Source organism: Parastagonospora nodorum (genome assembly GCF_000146915.1).
Source record: "Parastagonospora nodorum SN15 chromosome Unknown scaffold_8, whole genome shotgun sequence".
NCBI lineage: Eukaryota > Fungi > Ascomycota > Dothideomycetes > Pleosporales > Phaeosphaeriaceae > Parastagonospora > Parastagonospora nodorum.
In genome coordinates this window covers 760,682-777,797 of record NW_001884556.1, presented here as the reverse complement: position 1 = coordinate 777,797, position 17,116 = coordinate 760,682, and the positions used below count along the sequence as shown (strand labels likewise).

The 17,116-nt window shown below is 51.1% G+C and overlaps 11 protein-coding genes across 11 annotated transcripts; 8 read left to right on the top strand and 3 right to left on the bottom strand.

The window, feature by feature from the left end:
- Positions 1 to 19: 19 nt before the first annotated feature.
- On the top strand, positions 20 to 1,312 carry SNOG_05827 (hypothetical protein; the record flags this gene model as incomplete). Its single annotated transcript, XM_001796171.1, has 3 exons — positions 20 to 232; positions 279 to 339; positions 543 to 1,312. 3 exons carry the CDS (start codon positions 20 to 22, stop codon positions 1,310 to 1,312), a joined length of 1,044 nt encoding a protein of 347 aa, XP_001796223.1.
- A 413-nt stretch (positions 1,313 to 1,725) lies between these two features.
- SNOG_05825 (hypothetical protein) lies at positions 1,726 to 2,070 on the top strand (the record flags this gene model as incomplete). The annotated part of the gene is made up of 1 exon (XM_001796170.1): positions 1,726 to 2,070. One exon carries the CDS (start codon positions 1,726 to 1,728, stop codon positions 2,068 to 2,070), a length of 345 nt encoding a protein of 114 aa, XP_001796222.1.
- Positions 2,071 to 2,335: 265 nt separating this feature from the next.
- Positions 2,336 to 2,725, top strand: SNOG_05824 (hypothetical protein; the record flags this gene model as incomplete). Its single annotated transcript, XM_001796169.1, has 1 exon — positions 2,336 to 2,725. One exon carries the CDS (start codon positions 2,336 to 2,338, stop codon positions 2,723 to 2,725), a length of 390 nt encoding a protein of 129 aa, XP_001796221.1.
- Positions 2,726 to 2,901: 176 nt separating this feature from the next.
- SNOG_05823 (hypothetical protein) lies at positions 2,902 to 4,362 on the bottom strand (the record flags this gene model as incomplete). The annotated part of the gene is made up of 2 exons (XM_001796168.1): positions 2,902 to 3,565; positions 3,623 to 4,362. The coding sequence occupies 2 exons, from the start codon at positions 4,360 to 4,362 to the stop codon at positions 2,902 to 2,904; spliced, it is 1,404 nt and encodes a 467-aa protein (XP_001796220.1).
- A 2,453-nt stretch (positions 4,363 to 6,815) lies between these two features.
- On the top strand, positions 6,816 to 7,924 carry SNOG_05822 (hypothetical protein; the record flags this gene model as incomplete). The annotated part of the gene is made up of 2 exons (XM_001796167.1): positions 6,816 to 7,248; positions 7,302 to 7,924. 2 exons carry the CDS (start codon positions 6,816 to 6,818, stop codon positions 7,922 to 7,924), a joined length of 1,056 nt encoding a protein of 351 aa, XP_001796219.1.
- Positions 7,925 to 8,058: 134 nt separating this feature from the next.
- SNOG_05821 (hypothetical protein) lies at positions 8,059 to 8,859 on the top strand (the record flags this gene model as incomplete). The annotated part of the gene is made up of 2 exons (XM_001796166.1): positions 8,059 to 8,126; positions 8,193 to 8,859. The coding sequence occupies 2 exons, from the start codon at positions 8,059 to 8,061 to the stop codon at positions 8,857 to 8,859; spliced, it is 735 nt and encodes a 244-aa protein (XP_001796218.1).
- Positions 8,860 to 9,157: 298 nt separating this feature from the next.
- Positions 9,158 to 9,791, top strand: SNOG_05820 (hypothetical protein; the record flags this gene model as incomplete). The annotated part of the gene is made up of 2 exons (XM_001796165.1): positions 9,158 to 9,596; positions 9,745 to 9,791. The coding sequence occupies 2 exons, from the start codon at positions 9,158 to 9,160 to the stop codon at positions 9,789 to 9,791; spliced, it is 486 nt and encodes a 161-aa protein (XP_001796217.1).
- A 305-nt stretch (positions 9,792 to 10,096) lies between these two features.
- Positions 10,097 to 10,344, bottom strand: SNOG_05819 (hypothetical protein; the record flags this gene model as incomplete). Its single annotated transcript, XM_001796164.1, has 2 exons — positions 10,097 to 10,276; positions 10,327 to 10,344. 2 exons carry the CDS (start codon positions 10,342 to 10,344, stop codon positions 10,097 to 10,099), a joined length of 198 nt encoding a protein of 65 aa, XP_001796216.1.
- A 1,616-nt stretch (positions 10,345 to 11,960) lies between these two features.
- Positions 11,961 to 12,948, top strand: SNOG_05818 (hypothetical protein; the record flags this gene model as incomplete). The annotated part of the gene is made up of 2 exons (XM_001796163.1): positions 11,961 to 12,644; positions 12,696 to 12,948. Exons 1-2 carry the CDS (start codon positions 12,022 to 12,024, stop codon positions 12,946 to 12,948), a joined length of 876 nt encoding a protein of 291 aa, XP_001796215.1. The 5' UTR covers positions 11,961 to 12,021.
- A 238-nt stretch (positions 12,949 to 13,186) lies between these two features.
- SNOG_05817 (hypothetical protein) lies at positions 13,187 to 13,917 on the bottom strand (the record flags this gene model as incomplete). Its single annotated transcript, XM_001796162.1, has 2 exons — positions 13,187 to 13,258; positions 13,318 to 13,917. The coding sequence occupies 2 exons, from the start codon at positions 13,915 to 13,917 to the stop codon at positions 13,187 to 13,189; spliced, it is 672 nt and encodes a 223-aa protein (XP_001796214.1).
- Positions 13,918 to 14,491: 574 nt separating this feature from the next.
- Positions 14,492 to 14,840, top strand: SNOG_05816 (hypothetical protein; the record flags this gene model as incomplete). Its single annotated transcript, XM_001796161.1, has 2 exons — positions 14,492 to 14,584; positions 14,673 to 14,840. 2 exons carry the CDS (start codon positions 14,492 to 14,494, stop codon positions 14,838 to 14,840), a joined length of 261 nt encoding a protein of 86 aa, XP_001796213.1.
- Between the last annotated feature and the right edge of the window lie 2,276 nt (positions 14,841 to 17,116).

The following is a 17,116-nucleotide window of genomic DNA, read 5'->3' as shown; positions in this document are numbered from 1 at the left end:
CTCGCAATCATCCACGAAAATGACAGATCAAGCAAACGAGCACATCGCCTCCAAGTACAGATACGAACTTTTGTTCGGCGCTTGGATGCTCGTCACGGGCGCTACCTTTCTCAAGATCTCAAAGCAGCCGTACAGCTCGCGACTCAAGACTGAACAGTACGAGAGCATCTTCAAGGGCACTTCGCTCGGCGCAATCCTGTTCGGTATTGGCATGACGCCGACGCGCTCAGGTGCGCGACGATTCCGGACAAACTGAGAGACGAAGATTTTGCGCACAGATCGGCGGTCTGCGCAAAGTCGTGAACACCAGCGCGAACGACACGCGACGCAGCGAAATACGTCAGATTCGTTGAAGAAGTGTTTGACGAGTTTCGGGAAAGGCCAAAACGCCCTTGTTGACATCATCTGAGGCGTCGGACCACCGACCTTGGCGTCCCCGCAATCTTTCACATGCCGTAGTTCCTCGACATCCACATCGTCATCTCGTCCAACGTCAGCCACCATTATGATCACTATCGGATGGAGGTCGTATACCATCGAAGTAAATGTCTGGAATCCGGTTTACGCATTCGCGCCCTTGATCCTCCTGTCGATATCCATTCCACTCGCCATCTTCGCGACCATCACGACCACCATCGCATTCTTCCTGCTCTTCTGCCGCGTCTTCGTCGTATACATCGAACTCGTAGTCGCCATCGTAGGCGCTTGGCTCAGTCCAGAACCTCCCAAGAAGCTGCCTCTGCCTGTACAGCATTCACCAACCGCTTCAACGCCTGCACCACTAGCGGTGACCCGTCATAGACAACTATACAGCAGCCTTGGCATCTCTATCCCTTCTCAAAACATAGTCGTGCCTGCCGTCAAACCTGGGCGTCTCGACATTAGTAACGGCATGCTCCAGACCACCAACACAAGCGACGTCCCCAGAGACTATGAAGGCGTCGGAGGCTGGCGTACTCCAGGCAACGACGACGAGGAGGCGTTGTGGATGGGCATGAACTCGCGGCTGCAGCTCCCAGGAGAATCTCCGGCTCGGCGACATCATCGCAGCCAGTCTGGCGAAACCAGCCCGATGCAGTATCGGGGGTGGAGCCCCGAAGCCTCACGAATAAACCTCGCGCATCACAGGGTCAAGACGCCCGTACGTTTCGCCCTCGGTGACGAAGGCGAATACTTCCCTGCACAGCCGATAACGAGCTCGCGGCGGGCAAGCGATGCGACAGAGCCATCCAAGAACCATAGGAGGAGAAAGAGTGGAAGCAGCAGCTCGAGCTCGGGCTTGATGATGGCAGACAAGACCGCAGGAGAGTGAACATAGTTGTGATGATTAGCTGAAGAGGTGACCTCCCTCGACGATCATTCGGACTGCTGGAGACTCCGTATACCCAGGAACGCCACAGCACCAGGGATCGCACTTCCGACCTTTCAATCGAAAGTCAGAAGATGCAACTATCTGCCGAAACATGCCCTCAGAAGGAGGACCGACTTGTAGCCCTTGGACTTCCCCTAGCCATGTGAGACCACCGCTCACATGCGATTGTAGCTTGTCTCTCAAGAGTCGTTCGGCCACGAAAATGTCTCATTGCGGGAGATACACATACACCCCGGATTTGTGTCTCTCCGCCATATCACCGCCCACGATTTTATCCTCCAGCATTCGCTCTTCAGTACTCGGGCCAATACTGTGCTTGACGCATTCCTACGCTGCTCGCTAGACACCTTATCATGGACAACTACACTTTGCTGCCTGTCATCGTATGCACATTTGGGACCCCTATATCGTTCTTCACCATCAAGTCCATGCTCGAAAACATCAAGCGAGATGCATCCTCATTACAAGGCACAATGGAGCCCGGTGATCTCGGACCTGAAATCATAGAGCAGCATCCTCGACCCTGTACGAACCCTCCACAAATTGCCCGACAAAATACCTCTCGTTCTCGCCCTTGCTTGGTTGCCACATCACTTTCTGGCCGCCACGTTGGCATGATGCCATCCCCCACGCTTGCGCACGAACAGAGCGTAGACACGCTGCCGCGACACGCTTCATCACCGAGACGAATGGTGTAGGTGTAGCCGAAACCTTGTTTCTCCATCTCGGTGATGCCGAAAACCTTCATATTCCTTTGTTCGCGGAAGCGGGATTTACATTGCGTCCCTTGTCTTGCCTCTTACACTCCATCCAAAAGTCATTTGCCGCCTTGTTGTTTCCAAAAAGTTCTTTGTTTGCTTGTTGCATGGAGTTGGGGCAAAAGTACATAGCTATGAACACGAATTTATGAATACACGAACGCAAAATTGCGACCACGCACTACCTCGTCTTTTGCTCCTCATCATGTCTGTCATCCATTACCCATCTCAAACATCGGTATTGCCAGCCCCATACACCGGATCTTCCATCTTCGAAGACCAGACTCCCCTGCCCGCCTCCAGCCATGCCGGCTTATCCCAAACTGCCATCATAATACTCATTTCAACCATCCCCATCGTCTTGTGTTTCGCTATCGTATTTGGAATCGTGCGTGTTGTGCGCAGGCGGAATAAGCGCATTTTGCAGGCGAAGCGGCAGGCTGATATTGAGAGGCGCCTTAGGGATAGGGGTGAGGGTCGAGAGAGAATTGGTGGGATGGGAATGCCAGTGCCGAGTAGGATGGTAGCGAGGTACGAAGGACCGCCTATACCGAGGGCGGAAAGAGGTGAAGGAGAAGTAAGAGATGTGGAGTGAGGTGCATGAGGACATGGTGGACTCTCGAATTTCAAAGCTTGGTCTTAGTTCCTAGACAAGTAAAAAAGCACCATCCACGCAAGCAAAAGCAAGACTACACCCAAGTGCTCTCTACACGCTTGCAGCCATTTCCATAGCCGCCGTGTCCTTCGCCCCATCAGTCTCCACGTTCATCTTCACCTGCCCGGCTTCGGCGCATACAACGTCCCATCACTCGCATCCTTGCTCAACCCCTGCCTCCACGTCGGCGTCCACCCCTCCGCAGGCTTCAAGCCCGCACCATCAAACGCCTGTTCGAAATCATGTATGATGTCCGAGATATGCTCCAAGCCCAAACTAACACGAATCAGATCCGGCGTCACACCACCCTTGATCTTCTCCTCGTCGGGAATCTGCTGGTGCGTCGTGCGCCACGGGTGAATGATCAGTGTCTTCGCATCTCCGACATTCGCGAGATGGGAGCAGAGCTTGAGGTTGTCAACGACGGCGGCGACTTCGGCGATGTTGCCTGCGACCCCGAAGGTGAGTACGCCTCCTTGGCCTCTCGGCAGGACCTTTTGCGCGAGGGCGTAGTCGGTGTGAGATTCGAGACCGGGATAGTTGACCCAGCTGACATACGGCGATTTCTGCAGCCAGTGGGCGAGGGCAAGCGTGTTGGACACGTGTCGGTCTGCGCGCAGTGCGAGGGTCTCTAGACCTTGGATGAAGAGCCAGGCGTTGAAGGGGGCCATGCAGGGGCCGAGGTCGCGCATGGCGTCCATGCGGACTTTTGCGGAGAGCGATTTGAGGCCGTATGTTTCCCAGAAACGCATGCCGTGGTAGCCATCTGCTGGTTCGGTCCTGAGATGGTGTGTTAGCATGAGGAAGGGGAGTGTGGAAGGGAGTGAGTGGACTTACATGCAAGGAAACTTCCCGCTAGCTGACCAGTCGAAGTGTCCGCCGTCGATGACTATGCCGCCCATAGATGTACCGTGGCCACCAATCCATTTGGTGCAGGAGTGTGTCACGATGTCTGCGCCTAGCTTGATGGGCTGGCACAGATACCCACCCATACCGAACGTATTATCGACGATCAGTGGCACGCCAGCTTCATGGCATACATCCGCAATCGCCGCGATATTCGGCACGTTAAACTGTGGATTGCCAATCGTCTCGATGTACACCGCTCTCGTGTTCTCATCGATCGCCTTCTTGATCTCCTGCGCATCATGCCCCTCGACAAACTTGCACTGAATGTTGAACTTCTTGAAATACACGCGGAACTGGTTGAACGTGCCGCCGTAGAGATTCATCGTCGAGACAAAGTTGTGTCCAGGCTCGCAAATGGACGTAATCGCCATGAACTGTGCTGCGTGGCCTGAAGCTGCTGCGACCGCGCCGACGCCGCCTTCGAGCATGGCCATGCGCTGCTCGAAGACGGAGTTAGTGGGATTGCCCATGCGGGTGTAGACGAAGCCTTCCTTGGACCACGCAAACTTGGAAGCGCCGTCAGCGGCGTCTTCGAAGTTGTAGGCGCATGTCTGGTAGAGAGGGACAGCACGGGATCCGTTGATGGGATCGGGTTCTTGGGCGCCATGAAGAGCGAGGGTCTCGAACTCGGGCGCTTTGGTGACGTTTCCTAGATGTCCTGATACCATTTTGAAGATTTGGTTGGAGTTTGTGTTGAGGTTTTACAGAGGAACTTCCGAGTTTAAGTACGCCTCGAAGCGCCGATTGCGGCGTGGAGCGATTCTTGTAGCGCTGATCGCGAGGTGAGAGAGGCGCTGATTGCAAAGTGAAGGTGTTCCCAAAGATGTGATTCAAGGTGAAGGTGTTCTCGAAGCGCTGATTACGAGGTGGTGTTGTCGTCTCCGATGCATTCACTTTCATGTTGGCTATATGGCCGATTGTATAGTTCACTCGATGCACAATTGTCTAAGTGCGCCTGTCAAGATCTGCAACCCCCTCTTCGCTAAGTCCGTATCGCTGCACCAGGATGCAGCTCATACCGCCCCATCAGGGGTGCTAGGATTGATTGATGTGCCTGCCACAACACAAGCGGCAACGCCATCAGTGATACAAGAGTTTCACGATTACCACGCAGATCGAATCGTAGATCTGGGTAGGCCCGAATACGAAATGCACGTACGATATCGAAGGATTGGGATGATGCCGATGGAGATGCCGCTTCGGCGCCCCACGTTTTCACCCCACCGTGATAGACCCTTGCGGCAGCATCCGCGCCTAATTAGACCACAAACAACGGCTTCGGCAAAGGCTGCGTCTGTCTTGCGTCAATTTCTTGTATCACATGTGATCTTATCAGTGAATAATCGCACCCGAAACGTTTGATAGGCTGTTCTGCAGCGAGGTATGTCATCGCTACGTTGGCACCTATATTGTCACATCGGCCAATTTTGACTGATGCAACGGGCAACCTTCATGGACATTGCGGGTGTACGCAGTTTGGCGAAAGGTCAAACCTTGCGGCTGAGTTTCAAACATCGGAAGGAGTATCAATTGCCCTCAATTTCTCTCAACAAATGAGTTTCGGGCCCACGAATTGACGCCACCGCGCCTTGAGGAAACCATCTACAATGCTGAAGAATATAAAGGTACCAAGGCCCCATATATCACTAAAAGCTCGGCACGGTCACAGCATTCACGGGCGTTCTCTCCCGAGACCCGATCAAGTGTTCCCTCCGCACCTCGGAATCAAGGCCTCTCAGTACTGGTCGGACTGGAATCGCCTCAAGTTGCCCACTCATCCATCATATTGCAGCTAAGAGGCCTGCTAGTCATGAAAATTTCGAGTTGCACATTTGCAAGTCATGCGACTGTAGCGAGCGGAGTGGGTATTCGGCAAGGTAATTCAGAAAGTCGGCAAGATAATTCAGAAGTCACCAGCCGAGAAAGTAGAACATCGGCACCTTTTTACCATGCGCTACATCAAACAAAGATTTGTCGTCTGTGGACTCACCTTGGCCGGCCCTTTGGGGATTTTTTTCTTGCCCGATGTATGTGGATTTGCATACAGCTCATATCCTGGTATCATGACATGTTACGACTCGCAGTATAAACACAACTGCAGCCAATTCCAATATTCTTACTCCTATTTGTTTCGCGCATGGTTCTAGGCTACGCTTAAGATGGCCTAGTGGTAGCATCATGGATTGTTTTGGCAGGGTTTTGTCAAGCAGGCCTCGGTAACCCTGGAAAATGTCTAGCTATCTAGTTGTTAGGTATCATTCTAACCCCTCTCCACCATTCAACTGCTTCGTCTCAGGCTTTATCTTCCTCTCCCAAGCTAGCCACGTGATGGCCAAATGAATTGTAAAAGTAGAATCTAAAAAGATTAATTGTAATACTTTAGTCGAGCTTTAAACTGGTGTTCAGCTTGTGGAGCGAATGACGTGAGGCAAAATTGACGTCATTGGCGCGGGACAAAAGCTCCGTGCAGACTAATAATTTTCACTCTCTCGTGCCTCATCTTCCCTTCACAACGCTGCATAGTCTGCTGATACTGACGCATTTTCAGCTACATATATAATGTCGAACATTGCGATAGCGATGAGGTAGGGACAGCTAAAGAACTTTAGAGCGAATATGGGAGTTGATGCACAATTTATCGCCACGGTAGGATCGGTCAGACTAGAGGCACACAGGGCCGCAGGTGAACATCTCGATTGCCTGGACATCAACCTGTAGCTTACAGCGCTTGTGTCGTGGTGCGATCGAGGGCCTGAGGAGGCTGAGCGCACCTCGCCGAAATCTTCTACAGAGAGAATTGGTTGGTGAACATCTGGCGTCTGCCTAACTGGCTGCAAGTGAAATGGCCCTAAATAGCTCAGCCATGTGTGACCGTAAACGAGGCTGTGATGTTTCAGCCACTTGGCGGGGCCATTTACACACCTGCTGTATAAGAACATTCAACTCCTGGTTAACTTAACTCTGGAGTCTACGTGCCGATAACTTTACCATGTCAGACCTTACCATCTTGCCATGTCCCTCCCGGATCTCCCATGACTCCGCGACGCGATCGATCAAAAGCTCTGAGCACGCCGGCGAAGAGGTCAAACTTGAACCATTGCATTACACTCAGGATGTCAAGATGTCTGAACTGAAATATCACAAGCTCGCCATGTTTCTTCTCATCTTCTACATTCCTTTGATTATCATACCGTGGGCTTTGACTTGCGTAATGGCTAAACGACCACTGAGCGCCTCCTCCTACTACAATCAACACGGTCTCTCGGACCTGGACATTGATCGCATCGAAAAATGGGCAATTAGTGTAAATGTCTTGAACTCGATTGGTAGCCTTATCACCATCCCGGTCTTGTCTACTCTGATAGCTCAGGTCGCAGTAGTCTACAGCCATCAGCACCACAAGGACTCAGATTATCGCCTTCAATACCTTGTTGCGTTTGCGGATCGCGGCTGGACCGATGCTTTCACTTTGTTCAAGTCTTGGAAGTGGCCAGGTGGCATGTCTAATGGCGCTCGAAATTTATTGTTCTTTGCTGCGCTTACGATCATCATAGGTTAGTAGAAGGTACCTCAAGATGCTTCGTAAACTCACTAAATCCGCTTATAGGATCCATACAGCAGCCTCTGTATCAAATTCTGGTGCCCATGGAAAACATCCTCGTTCCCACCTGTCACGACACCGGCTACATGGGATATCTGATATACCAGCGTTTCTTGCTACAATCTGAGTGCTCTCGAAAGGTTCTGCCAGCAAAGGAGATTGGTTGGGATATGGAACCGACGCAGATGGCTCTGACGTACCAATACGAAATCTTTCCGCAATTGGTTGGCGAACTTGCGGTCGCGTCGCTGGATGACGTTAAACCAAATTTGTGGAACAATGCGTCCGACTCCGCTGCGAACAAATTGTTGCTTCGAGATCATGAAAGCGGCGCTTTTGTAGCGGCGCTTGAACAAGGAACTTCAACTGGAGTGTTGCGACAACACATTATGCGTCTCAACTCTTCAGTGGAGTGCCAACGCATTCAACGCGCCGCATTTCCATCACCGTGTCCAGGAGAGCGCCCATTCACAAGAGCATTTTCCCATGGCAATAATATGACTCGCATCTGTACACCTAGATCGCGTGGATTATCACCGTGGACCATGTCACGGAGCAGGCAAGATATAGTAGAAGGGCTCTACATTGACATCCTAGAGCAGTTGGAGATTGGTGACCGCGCCTTGTAGATCACCGGAATCTGACCAGCAATTACACCCTTCGTTGCACAGCGTCCACAACTAGGGGTTATTTCGAACTGGGGAACTATCGCAACAATAGTACTTGGAGTGCTTTGTTAGAGAAATGGCCTAGCCCAGAAGATATGGCAACGGATTATAACGACTACCTCGACTTTTCAGATCCCAAAAGCCCCCGCTCATGGGCGCCAAGGTATCCTTCAGAATTTTAATACGTCCGTTTACCTAATTTACATTTGGCGAGCTAACCGTTTCACAGTGCCGACCCGCCGCAAATCAATGAAGGCTATGATTATGTTCCCGGCCCTCTGACTATGACCACCATCGCTTTGTTTGGCAACAACACATTTTTCGAAATTGCCGTACAAACTTGGAATGCTTCTCTCGATGAGAATAGCAAGATCCTGCCTGGGGAGCGCCTGTGCAACCTCGTACCTTTTGCCCGCTTGGAACCGATACCGTTCACTTCCACTTCCATCGTGACATGGTCAGACTCCAAGTCCCCAGGATGCGATTTTGGTATTCAAACTCAGCCCGAATTATTGGACGCTCGACAATTTCTTTCCAAATGGTTGCACGGGTTTAATGATACAAAGACAGCTGTGACAGCATTGTCATCAGCGGTGTTTCTAGCCAATCAGGCCGTTGTGACAATGGATCAGTTACTCTCACGCTATAGTATCGGGAGTGATGCACGGGAAGATTACGGACGATCGATTTACTCTGGGTATGCAACCACGATACGAAAGCCTCAATTATCGCTTTCGGTTGTGATCGGTATGACCACTATCTTGACTTTGGAATTATTGTGCCTGGCTATCCTTGCATGGCTGATCTATCGTGGTCCATCGGAAACCCGCTCTCTGGACGCCATGGCCTTCCTTAGGCTCAAAGAACGCATGGAGGAACATACAAGCTTCTCGTGATGATGAAACCTGGCAAAGACGCTCTCAGGGCCGTCCTTTCATAATCACATTGTGAGACGTTTGCACGGAATCACAAGTTCAAGGAAAGTGAAACAAAACTAGAAGACATAGGCCTCACAATGCGCATGGGGAAACTGCTACACAAATCTATGTTGCTCACAAGGTCGATGTGTGAGACATATATATGCTTCAATCCGGTCAAGCATTTCCCGCAAACATCAGCAAGCGCAAAGAGACCGGATCTCTCAGCAAGTCTGTTGTCATTCCAACCACACTTCATACTTTGATTACTAGCACCATGGGCTTGGCAACTAGGCAGACCGGCATCATCATCGCATCCATCTCCGGTGTAGTTATCAGCCTAGTCATCATCAACGCCCTAGTATTCAGACGCAACTTACCTTTCACATTCTCTCGCCGCAGACCAGCTCCAATGCACACAGACATCGAGATGCAGCGAATTTCCACGGATGCAAAATCAACTCAGGGCGAGTACGAGCAATACGGCGAACTGTTCATTGCACCAAACAAGCGGCCCACACACGTGGCTATCGACATCATCTCGCGCGTCGCAATGGCTCACGGCCTGCCGGGCCCAACCAAGCCTGTTTCTTGTCTTGGTTCGATGCCCAGAGACACGCCCCGAATATCCCTAGATCTCCCGGCTTCGATACATCTTTCGATTGCAGAAGAGGAATATACATTATCTGGGGATGCGCTGTCTGCTGAGCGCCAAAGTACGTACGACGCCACAATTAAACTAAAAGCCGGGCGTATTCGCTCTGGAGAGTGAGCTGAAGTTGCGAAAGGCGAGTTCAGCAAGGTATCGGATGAGGAGGTGGAGTCGGGCTTTGGGCGCGGGAAGGGCATGGCACATTTGTATAGCAAGTAGCCATATTGAGGATTTCCGCAGTTTCGACGCGCAGCACTAGATGTCTGCATGATCATTATTGTTATCCAAGTAAAGTGAGAGATAAAGGTACCGTGCTTGCATTCGATAACCACCATAAGAGACTCTAGATGTCGAATCCATCTTTTTCAAACTTTGTCAAGACGTTTGCCGTGAGTGCGCAGGGCGCACGCAGGCCTTGCCAACGTGTGCGTGAACTTTTCTGTCTCGAATACATCCTGGTCCGCCAAAATATAACGCCATGTGCTTGGCCGATATTCGCGTTATATGTCAAGAGGGGCTACCGTCGACGTGCTCGGTCCGTATCGACTGATCCAGCGCCGTGTCCTAATGCGCGTTCGCACCAGTCTTCGCCCGCTTCGTGACCTTCACCTCCGTCGCCTCAGATGCTTCCTCAAAGGCTGCGACCTGACATCCCCATGGCCTCCACGCACATCTTGATCGAACGGATGACCGGCGGCAGGGTCGTTCATGCGGAAGCTTCCACTGGTCGGTCCAGAGAGTGAGCTGAATCCAGTCAGCACTGGGCGCAATGCTAGGGTATATGGTATACATACTTGAAATATCAGAGGCATTATTCCAGAAGGCGAGCAGACTATAATGAGTTTCTCGAAGTTAGACAGACCAACCCATCGCCCCATGCACTAACTCATCAAGTTCACTAGCAGAACCTCCTCGGTCGCAAATTACTCTAGAATTCACGTTTGCAGCTCGATGATCGTGCGCTGAGTAGGCGGAGGTCTTGTGCCGCTGTCGTTTCGCTCGCGAGCACTTCATTCTGAACCTGACGCTACTTGAAATAGGAGTTATGCGCCGCAGTCTTGGAGTTGTGCATCATGATTTGGCGCGAACGCGAGAAATGCTATTACTAGGGTCGAACCGCTGAGCTCCTGAACTTGCACTTGCTGGGAGCAGCAATGAAGGTGGGACTAAGGCGACAATACTTCGCAAGTTACGAATTGGAATGTGCAGTAATGTGGTCAAGCCAGTCTCGTGGAAAGCGTATTGATCTTTTATATCTCGAATCATGAACCGGTTACAAATCTTGTGGAAAAAATGTGTGGCGCGAGAACGAGAGGTAGAAAGAGGTAGTATCGTGGGACACATGAGATGTATTTATTTATTTAGCATTTGGACTGAAAAGAGGAAGCCAGGTAAATGAACAAAGTAGTATCCGATTGACTGAGAGTATGAGAACATTGTTGTGGAGTGACTATAAGATATAAGATGAAAGGTCACAGAGGCAGTCGAGGATTACGGATACTACGCAATCCTGGCTTTGCTCCCGAAGTGACGCGACAAGAGCACAGCACACGACGGAAGTGAGACCAACAGCTTCCCATATTGCAGCCTTAGCCAATGCAACCACGAGTAGTTCGTTTGCACAAACGCGTGCGAGAAGATCCACAAATTCCACAGCGGGGATCACACCAGTTGTGAGGATCGTCCAAAGGCCTTCCAGGCTTCCGACGGCCTGAACAGTGGCCGCAATTGCGACATGTAGAAGAGTGAAGGTAATAGCGGCAAGGATGTTGCGCACTGCTGCTATGAGGAAGTACTTTCCTAAATTCGTAATTGCACCACTAAAGGTCAACTGATCTTCGTGTAGTATTTGTAATTTGGTAGCCAATATATCATCTTCCTAGAGAACTAAGACAAAGTACTCATTGCACTTGAACCACGACGAGCTGCATGTGCGCTCAAGATATGATGGGGTCCCGGGTTGCTTGAGCTTGTGGTTCCAGAAAGGGCAGGTGTCCGGATGACATTTTACCCATTCTCCAAAGCATGCAAAGCAGAGGACATGGCCACATTCTATGATGCGGATGGCGCGGCATTCGGTATCGTCACATGCCTAGGTAGTGAATCGTTGGAGTAAACATGGTGATTTGACAAACGCACGGACCAAGGTCGCGCGATTTAGGGAGATTTATGTTATTGGAAGAATACAAATGTCTGGTTTCATGGATATGTATGCACTGCAGGGGTAAGAGTGAAGGGGAACCCGAGGTTGAAGAGTGGGGAAAGACTACTCCGTGACGGGCACTAGCGGGCTTACGTAAACTGGCCCGAGCTCCACCCCGCCAGCCGCGGGCCGTTCCTAAGGCTGCGGTTCCGACAGCTCGACGACTTTCTTATGCTCGTCGCTCGCACCCAAAGAAAAACCTCTCGCCTCTTCAGTCCAAATGTCCAGCGCCTACTATCTCGCCAAACCAATCTCAACCGCTCGGAAACCCACCCCACCACAGAAAATGGCGCCTGTCACTCTCGACGACATCCCGACGCTCACAAAGCTGTACCAGGACAGGACTATCGTGCCCGACAATGACGTATCGTCTTCCTATACTCCCTCCGCAACACTCAACGACAAGATCAGCATCATCCGAAGAGACATCACGACCCTCGCCATCGACGCCATTGTCAATGCTGCAAACACATCGCTGCTTGGCGGCGGCGGGGTCGATGGCGCAATTCACCGCGCCGCTGGTCCCAAGCTCTACGACGAATGCGAGACCCTCGACGGGTGTGAGACGGGAAACGCCAAGATGACCAGAGGCTACGAACTGCCCAGCAAAAAGGTCATTCACGCTGTTGGCCCTATTTACTGGAAGGAAGGACGGTCGGCGTCGGCGAAACTTCTCTCCATGTGCTACAGGACCAGCCTGCAATTGGCTGTCGACAACGAGTGCCGGAGCATCGCTTTCTCCGCGTTGAGCACGGGCGTGTACGGATATCCGAGTGACGAGGCGGCCGTGGTTGCGCTGCAGACTGTGCGCCAGTTCCTGGACGAGGATGGCAAGGCGGAGAAGCTGGATCGCGTCATCTTCTGCAATTTTTTGGAAAAGGATGAGAATGCTTACTACAGGGAGATCCAGTAGGTCCGAAGATCATATGGATCAGGCATGTCACTAACAAGCGGTCTTAGGAAATACTTCCCGATGGTGCAGTCTGTCGAGGACACCGCCGGACAGGACGAGCCTGATGCGCCAGTCGAAACTTCCACGGAGCCGAGCGAGATACTGTCACAACTCCCCGATGCGCCGACCGAAGACCCCAAGGACATAACGGACATCGAAGAGCCCTCGACCAAGAAGCAGAAGACAGAAGACACGGATGATGACTTTGTAGTCGTGGAGAAGGAGGACGCCAAGGAAGACAAGCCGAAGCCGGAGTTGTGAGAACGAGTCACAGTGTGCTGAATACACTGCAAACGTGCGTGGACACGAGATTATATGAGGCGATTGCATGAATGACTTGGATTAAAATGGAGTTTGGGCGATGCATGCAAAGATATACCCTGGGCTGAGTTCCAATTGAACAACATCACTTTTCACATACATTTGCTGAACGTGAAAAACATGGTTTGAAGGCTTGAGAAACGTGACCATGAATTCAGATTCTATACAGTATACTACTTCAACAACTTGATACAACAACACCAACACCTGCCGTCTCCTCCTCCCCACGATCACCATCACCGATCAACCCCTAGAAATCCCTCCTGAAGTGTGCACAACGCGAAACCCGCCATCCTCCGTACTCCGCACATGAATGCGCTCAGGCACCTCCGTCATCTGCACCCCGCCCGCATCCGTCGACGCAATGCTCACAGCCTTCGCCGCCTCGATATCCCCCTTGCCGCGCCTACCCCTATACCACGGCTTGATAGCTCGATGATACGTGGTAAAGATGGCGAATACAAGGATGACGAGGGCGAAGAATCCGCCGAACACGATGCCGCAGATGATGCCGTTGGTTAGGGTGGTTTTGCTGTCGTCGTGCGTTTCGGCCCAGGTGTAGGAGGGGTTGGGCGTGGGCGTAGGGGAAGCTTGAGTCGGCGCCCAGGATGGAATTGGTATAGCTGCCCAAGTCTGCTGCGGTGCATCGGTCCATGCTGGTGGAGACGGAGTCCAAACGGACGGGTCTGCAGTCCAGGCTGGCGCTGCGGGTGAGGGAACCGCCCACTCAGCAGATCGAGCCACTATATGTGCGGCTGGGCTAGATTTTGATGTTTCCATGTCAAATGGCACCCCGATTGATATCGCCATCTTGGTGACGATGCTTGGCTCTGGGACAGAGAGCGGAAGGGCAAGTGCCGAGCTTGCGAAGAGCACGAGCGAAAGAGTAATGGTCGAGAACATGTTCATACTGAATGTGTACATGCTCTGCGTTGTAGAGGATCTTTGAAAGGTAGACAGCGTAATGTTACAAACTTGTTTGTGAGTGAGTTTGTAGTGAAGACTTGCGAAGTCGTAAATTCGTGAACGTTCTGTTTTCTTCGTAAATCGTAATGTGTGAATGAGTCTTGTCAGGAAAATTGTCTCGAGAAATATATACCCTGTCTACATGGGGAAGTGGCTGGCGTAGTGCGTGCATGCCGTGCATTCCGTGTGCAACCATCCACGTTGTCATGACACAGCTCCGTCGGCTGCGCAACACAGCACGCGACATTGTTCATTTTGCGACCTTGAAGGTGAGTTAGGGTGGGACGATGGTTTTCGTGGGCGCGCGTGTGTATATACAATACTGGTGAGGAGTGAAATGGAGGGCTAGGAACTGGAAATGAATTGACGGACGATCTACTTTCTGCGTGACCACACCACCAAAGGCGCATCGCGTTGTTTTTTACTGTTCCTAGTATTAAATCGATAATTCCCTCCCCGTTGCTGCGTCGGACATTGGTTCTGGTAAAATTGACTCGGCGTCCATCTGCCAACCCCAATGGCCCGCTCAATGACTATCGGCTCGAACTGGCCCGCCAGTTTGATGAAGCTCAAATCAACCCAATCCGAAAAAGGCCGCAGTTGCGCTCCCGTGCGTGATGACGCAAGAACGCTCCCGTGCTCGTGAAAATGAAAGACCCATAACCGTGCATTTTCAAGACTAACATCATGAATTCTAGCACGGTCTCGTAGATGCGTTCCGCGCGGGGATATCCGGGGGCGAACTGTATTCCGTGAGTGGACTATCACCATCTTTGAGTACTCCGGGACACGGTTTCCGCACATACAATCAGAATGTTCCAGCTGACTGCCTTTCGGAGCTCGTCTGTATAGTCGATCCAGCATGAGATTGAGCCGAACTTTGAAGAGTTAAAGAATGGTCAGACACAACCTTGGGTTGGTCTGGTGCATTAGCTAAAATGTAGTCATACATTCACCGCTTCAGGCGACAGTGGCTCAATTTTCTACGCCTTGAAAAACTCTGTCACTGTGCCATACGGTATGTATATCGGTCTGCCGGATGATATCCCAAACACAAGTTATTACCTTGGATTGAGGGCTTTTATTCTTGAGGAGAATTTTCACGGGCTAGTTCTTTACTTCCCATAGTATCGTCCACCAAGCGACCATGCTTGCATGGTCGCTTGGTGGATAGAGAGACGTTGTGTTTAGACATCATATCGTACTTTTCTAAGTCGTCTCGTAGAGATCATCTACACGTTCAAACATCACCGCCGCGCTATTCCACGTCATCTCCACCTCCTCCTTCCGCTCCTACCCACACAAGCACAAGAAAATCAAAATTACTATGAAGACATATCTGCTTGGTCCTCATGACTATGCATGTCAAACCCGAGCTTGAGAAAGTCTGTATGACCTGTCATGAGCTCTGAAAAGTGATTGGGCTATTCAACTTACACATTGTGAACATCTTTATAGGATCGGAACGTTTTCAAATCCGGAGGTCATATGTAGGAGTGTCTGGACATCGTATGGAGGAGGAGGAGGAGGAGTCTTTGGGGTGTATTTCATCCCTAGTCATTGCTGCAGATACTTTACAATGAGCGATGTCCACTCACTGCCACCTTAAGGCTCATTAAAATCCATCAATTTCTTGGTGGCTCACAAAGGACTCTTTGTACTAGAACTGTGAGCTCTCATGGCGCCCATCTGCGATGTTTCATCACGTACTGTGGAGCGCACGCACGTTTTGAGTTGAGCGAAGATACTTCCATCGAGGAGTGTCATAGACATTGAAAATAGAAAGAATAGTTGGAAGAGCGCATGCGTAAGATACACCAAAAAGGAGGAGGGTGCTGCGATTTAAGATATCACATGGATACCGATCACGTTATGGAACTTAAAGAATTTTCGTAACCGATCCACTTTTTCGTCCATCCATGCCTTCTAATCAGCCCCAACTGTTCATCTACTCATCAGTTTCGTCATCACTACCCCAATCTAACTCTTCATCCTCACTCTCATCCCTCGTATCCCGCCGACGTGCTCTGTACCACGCATTGTTTGAGCTCTCCCGCTCAATTCGTCGCCGCAAAGCTGCCACATCAGCTTTTTTCTCATTGTGCTCGAAAATCGTGCCTCGCTCCCTCAGCGCGGCAAAGACATGGCCGCCACTAAATTTTGATTGAGCCTCTTGGAAGTCACGGCGAACTCCTGGCCAGATGTTGAACATGACTTCTTGGGAAGGAAATATCCCTCGGTTAAGTGTGAATCGATGACCTACACGCTGAACTGCGGCAATGATGTTGCCACCGCTAAGGTCGGAGCTGTCTGCGTCGATGAAGGCTTGACGTGCATTAGAGTCGGTGTCGGTGATCACTGCATGTGATGGGAAGATTCCTTGAGGAAACGGGTCGCGTCTGAGTTGCGCGACGGATCGCACTTCGTGCGTATAAGGTGATGAGCGAGAATCTCGGAGCTGGTCTAGTGGGGTGTATAAAAGCTCGAGGTCTGGAGCTGTTGCCGGTTTTGAAGCTCGTCTCGAAGGTTCCAGTGACCCCAGTGATGTATAAAAGGTTTCCCTTATAGGCTCCAGAGCCGGTTTGAGGCTATTGGCAGGAGAAGGACTTTTCGGACGTGATGATACATGGTCTACTGATGTAGGAGAGGATGATCTTCCTCGAACGAGCGGTGGAGGAGATGAAGTCAAATGCCCACAACTGTCCTGAGGTAATTCAGGATGAGTGCTTAAGCCCGCGGACGATGAATTGTGGTCGATATTCGCATCTCTCGCTTCTTGTGCAAGCGTCCGAGCGATAGGGCTACCATAGAGGATCTTCAGGAGTGTTTCCGCGGCTATGATACGTAAGTAAGGTACTTAGAGAGCGTTTGAGCTCGAAATGGACTTACCTTGTAGCTCTTCTTCGCTGTAAGCTGCGAAGACAGGAGAGGTCGGCGGTGGCGTAGCTAAACCTTGCTCCCTGTCACTCCGACCACTCTTCGACCTCGGCTTAGTTTTACGTGCTGACATGAATAGTAATCCAGTGAAATTATAGTTCTCGCAATCAAGATGGTAATTTAAGCAGCTTTCTCTGCAGAATGCGCGGCGGGCATACGGTGACTGCAAGTTGAAAAACTGCTGGTCTGGTAGAGACAGAGTCCG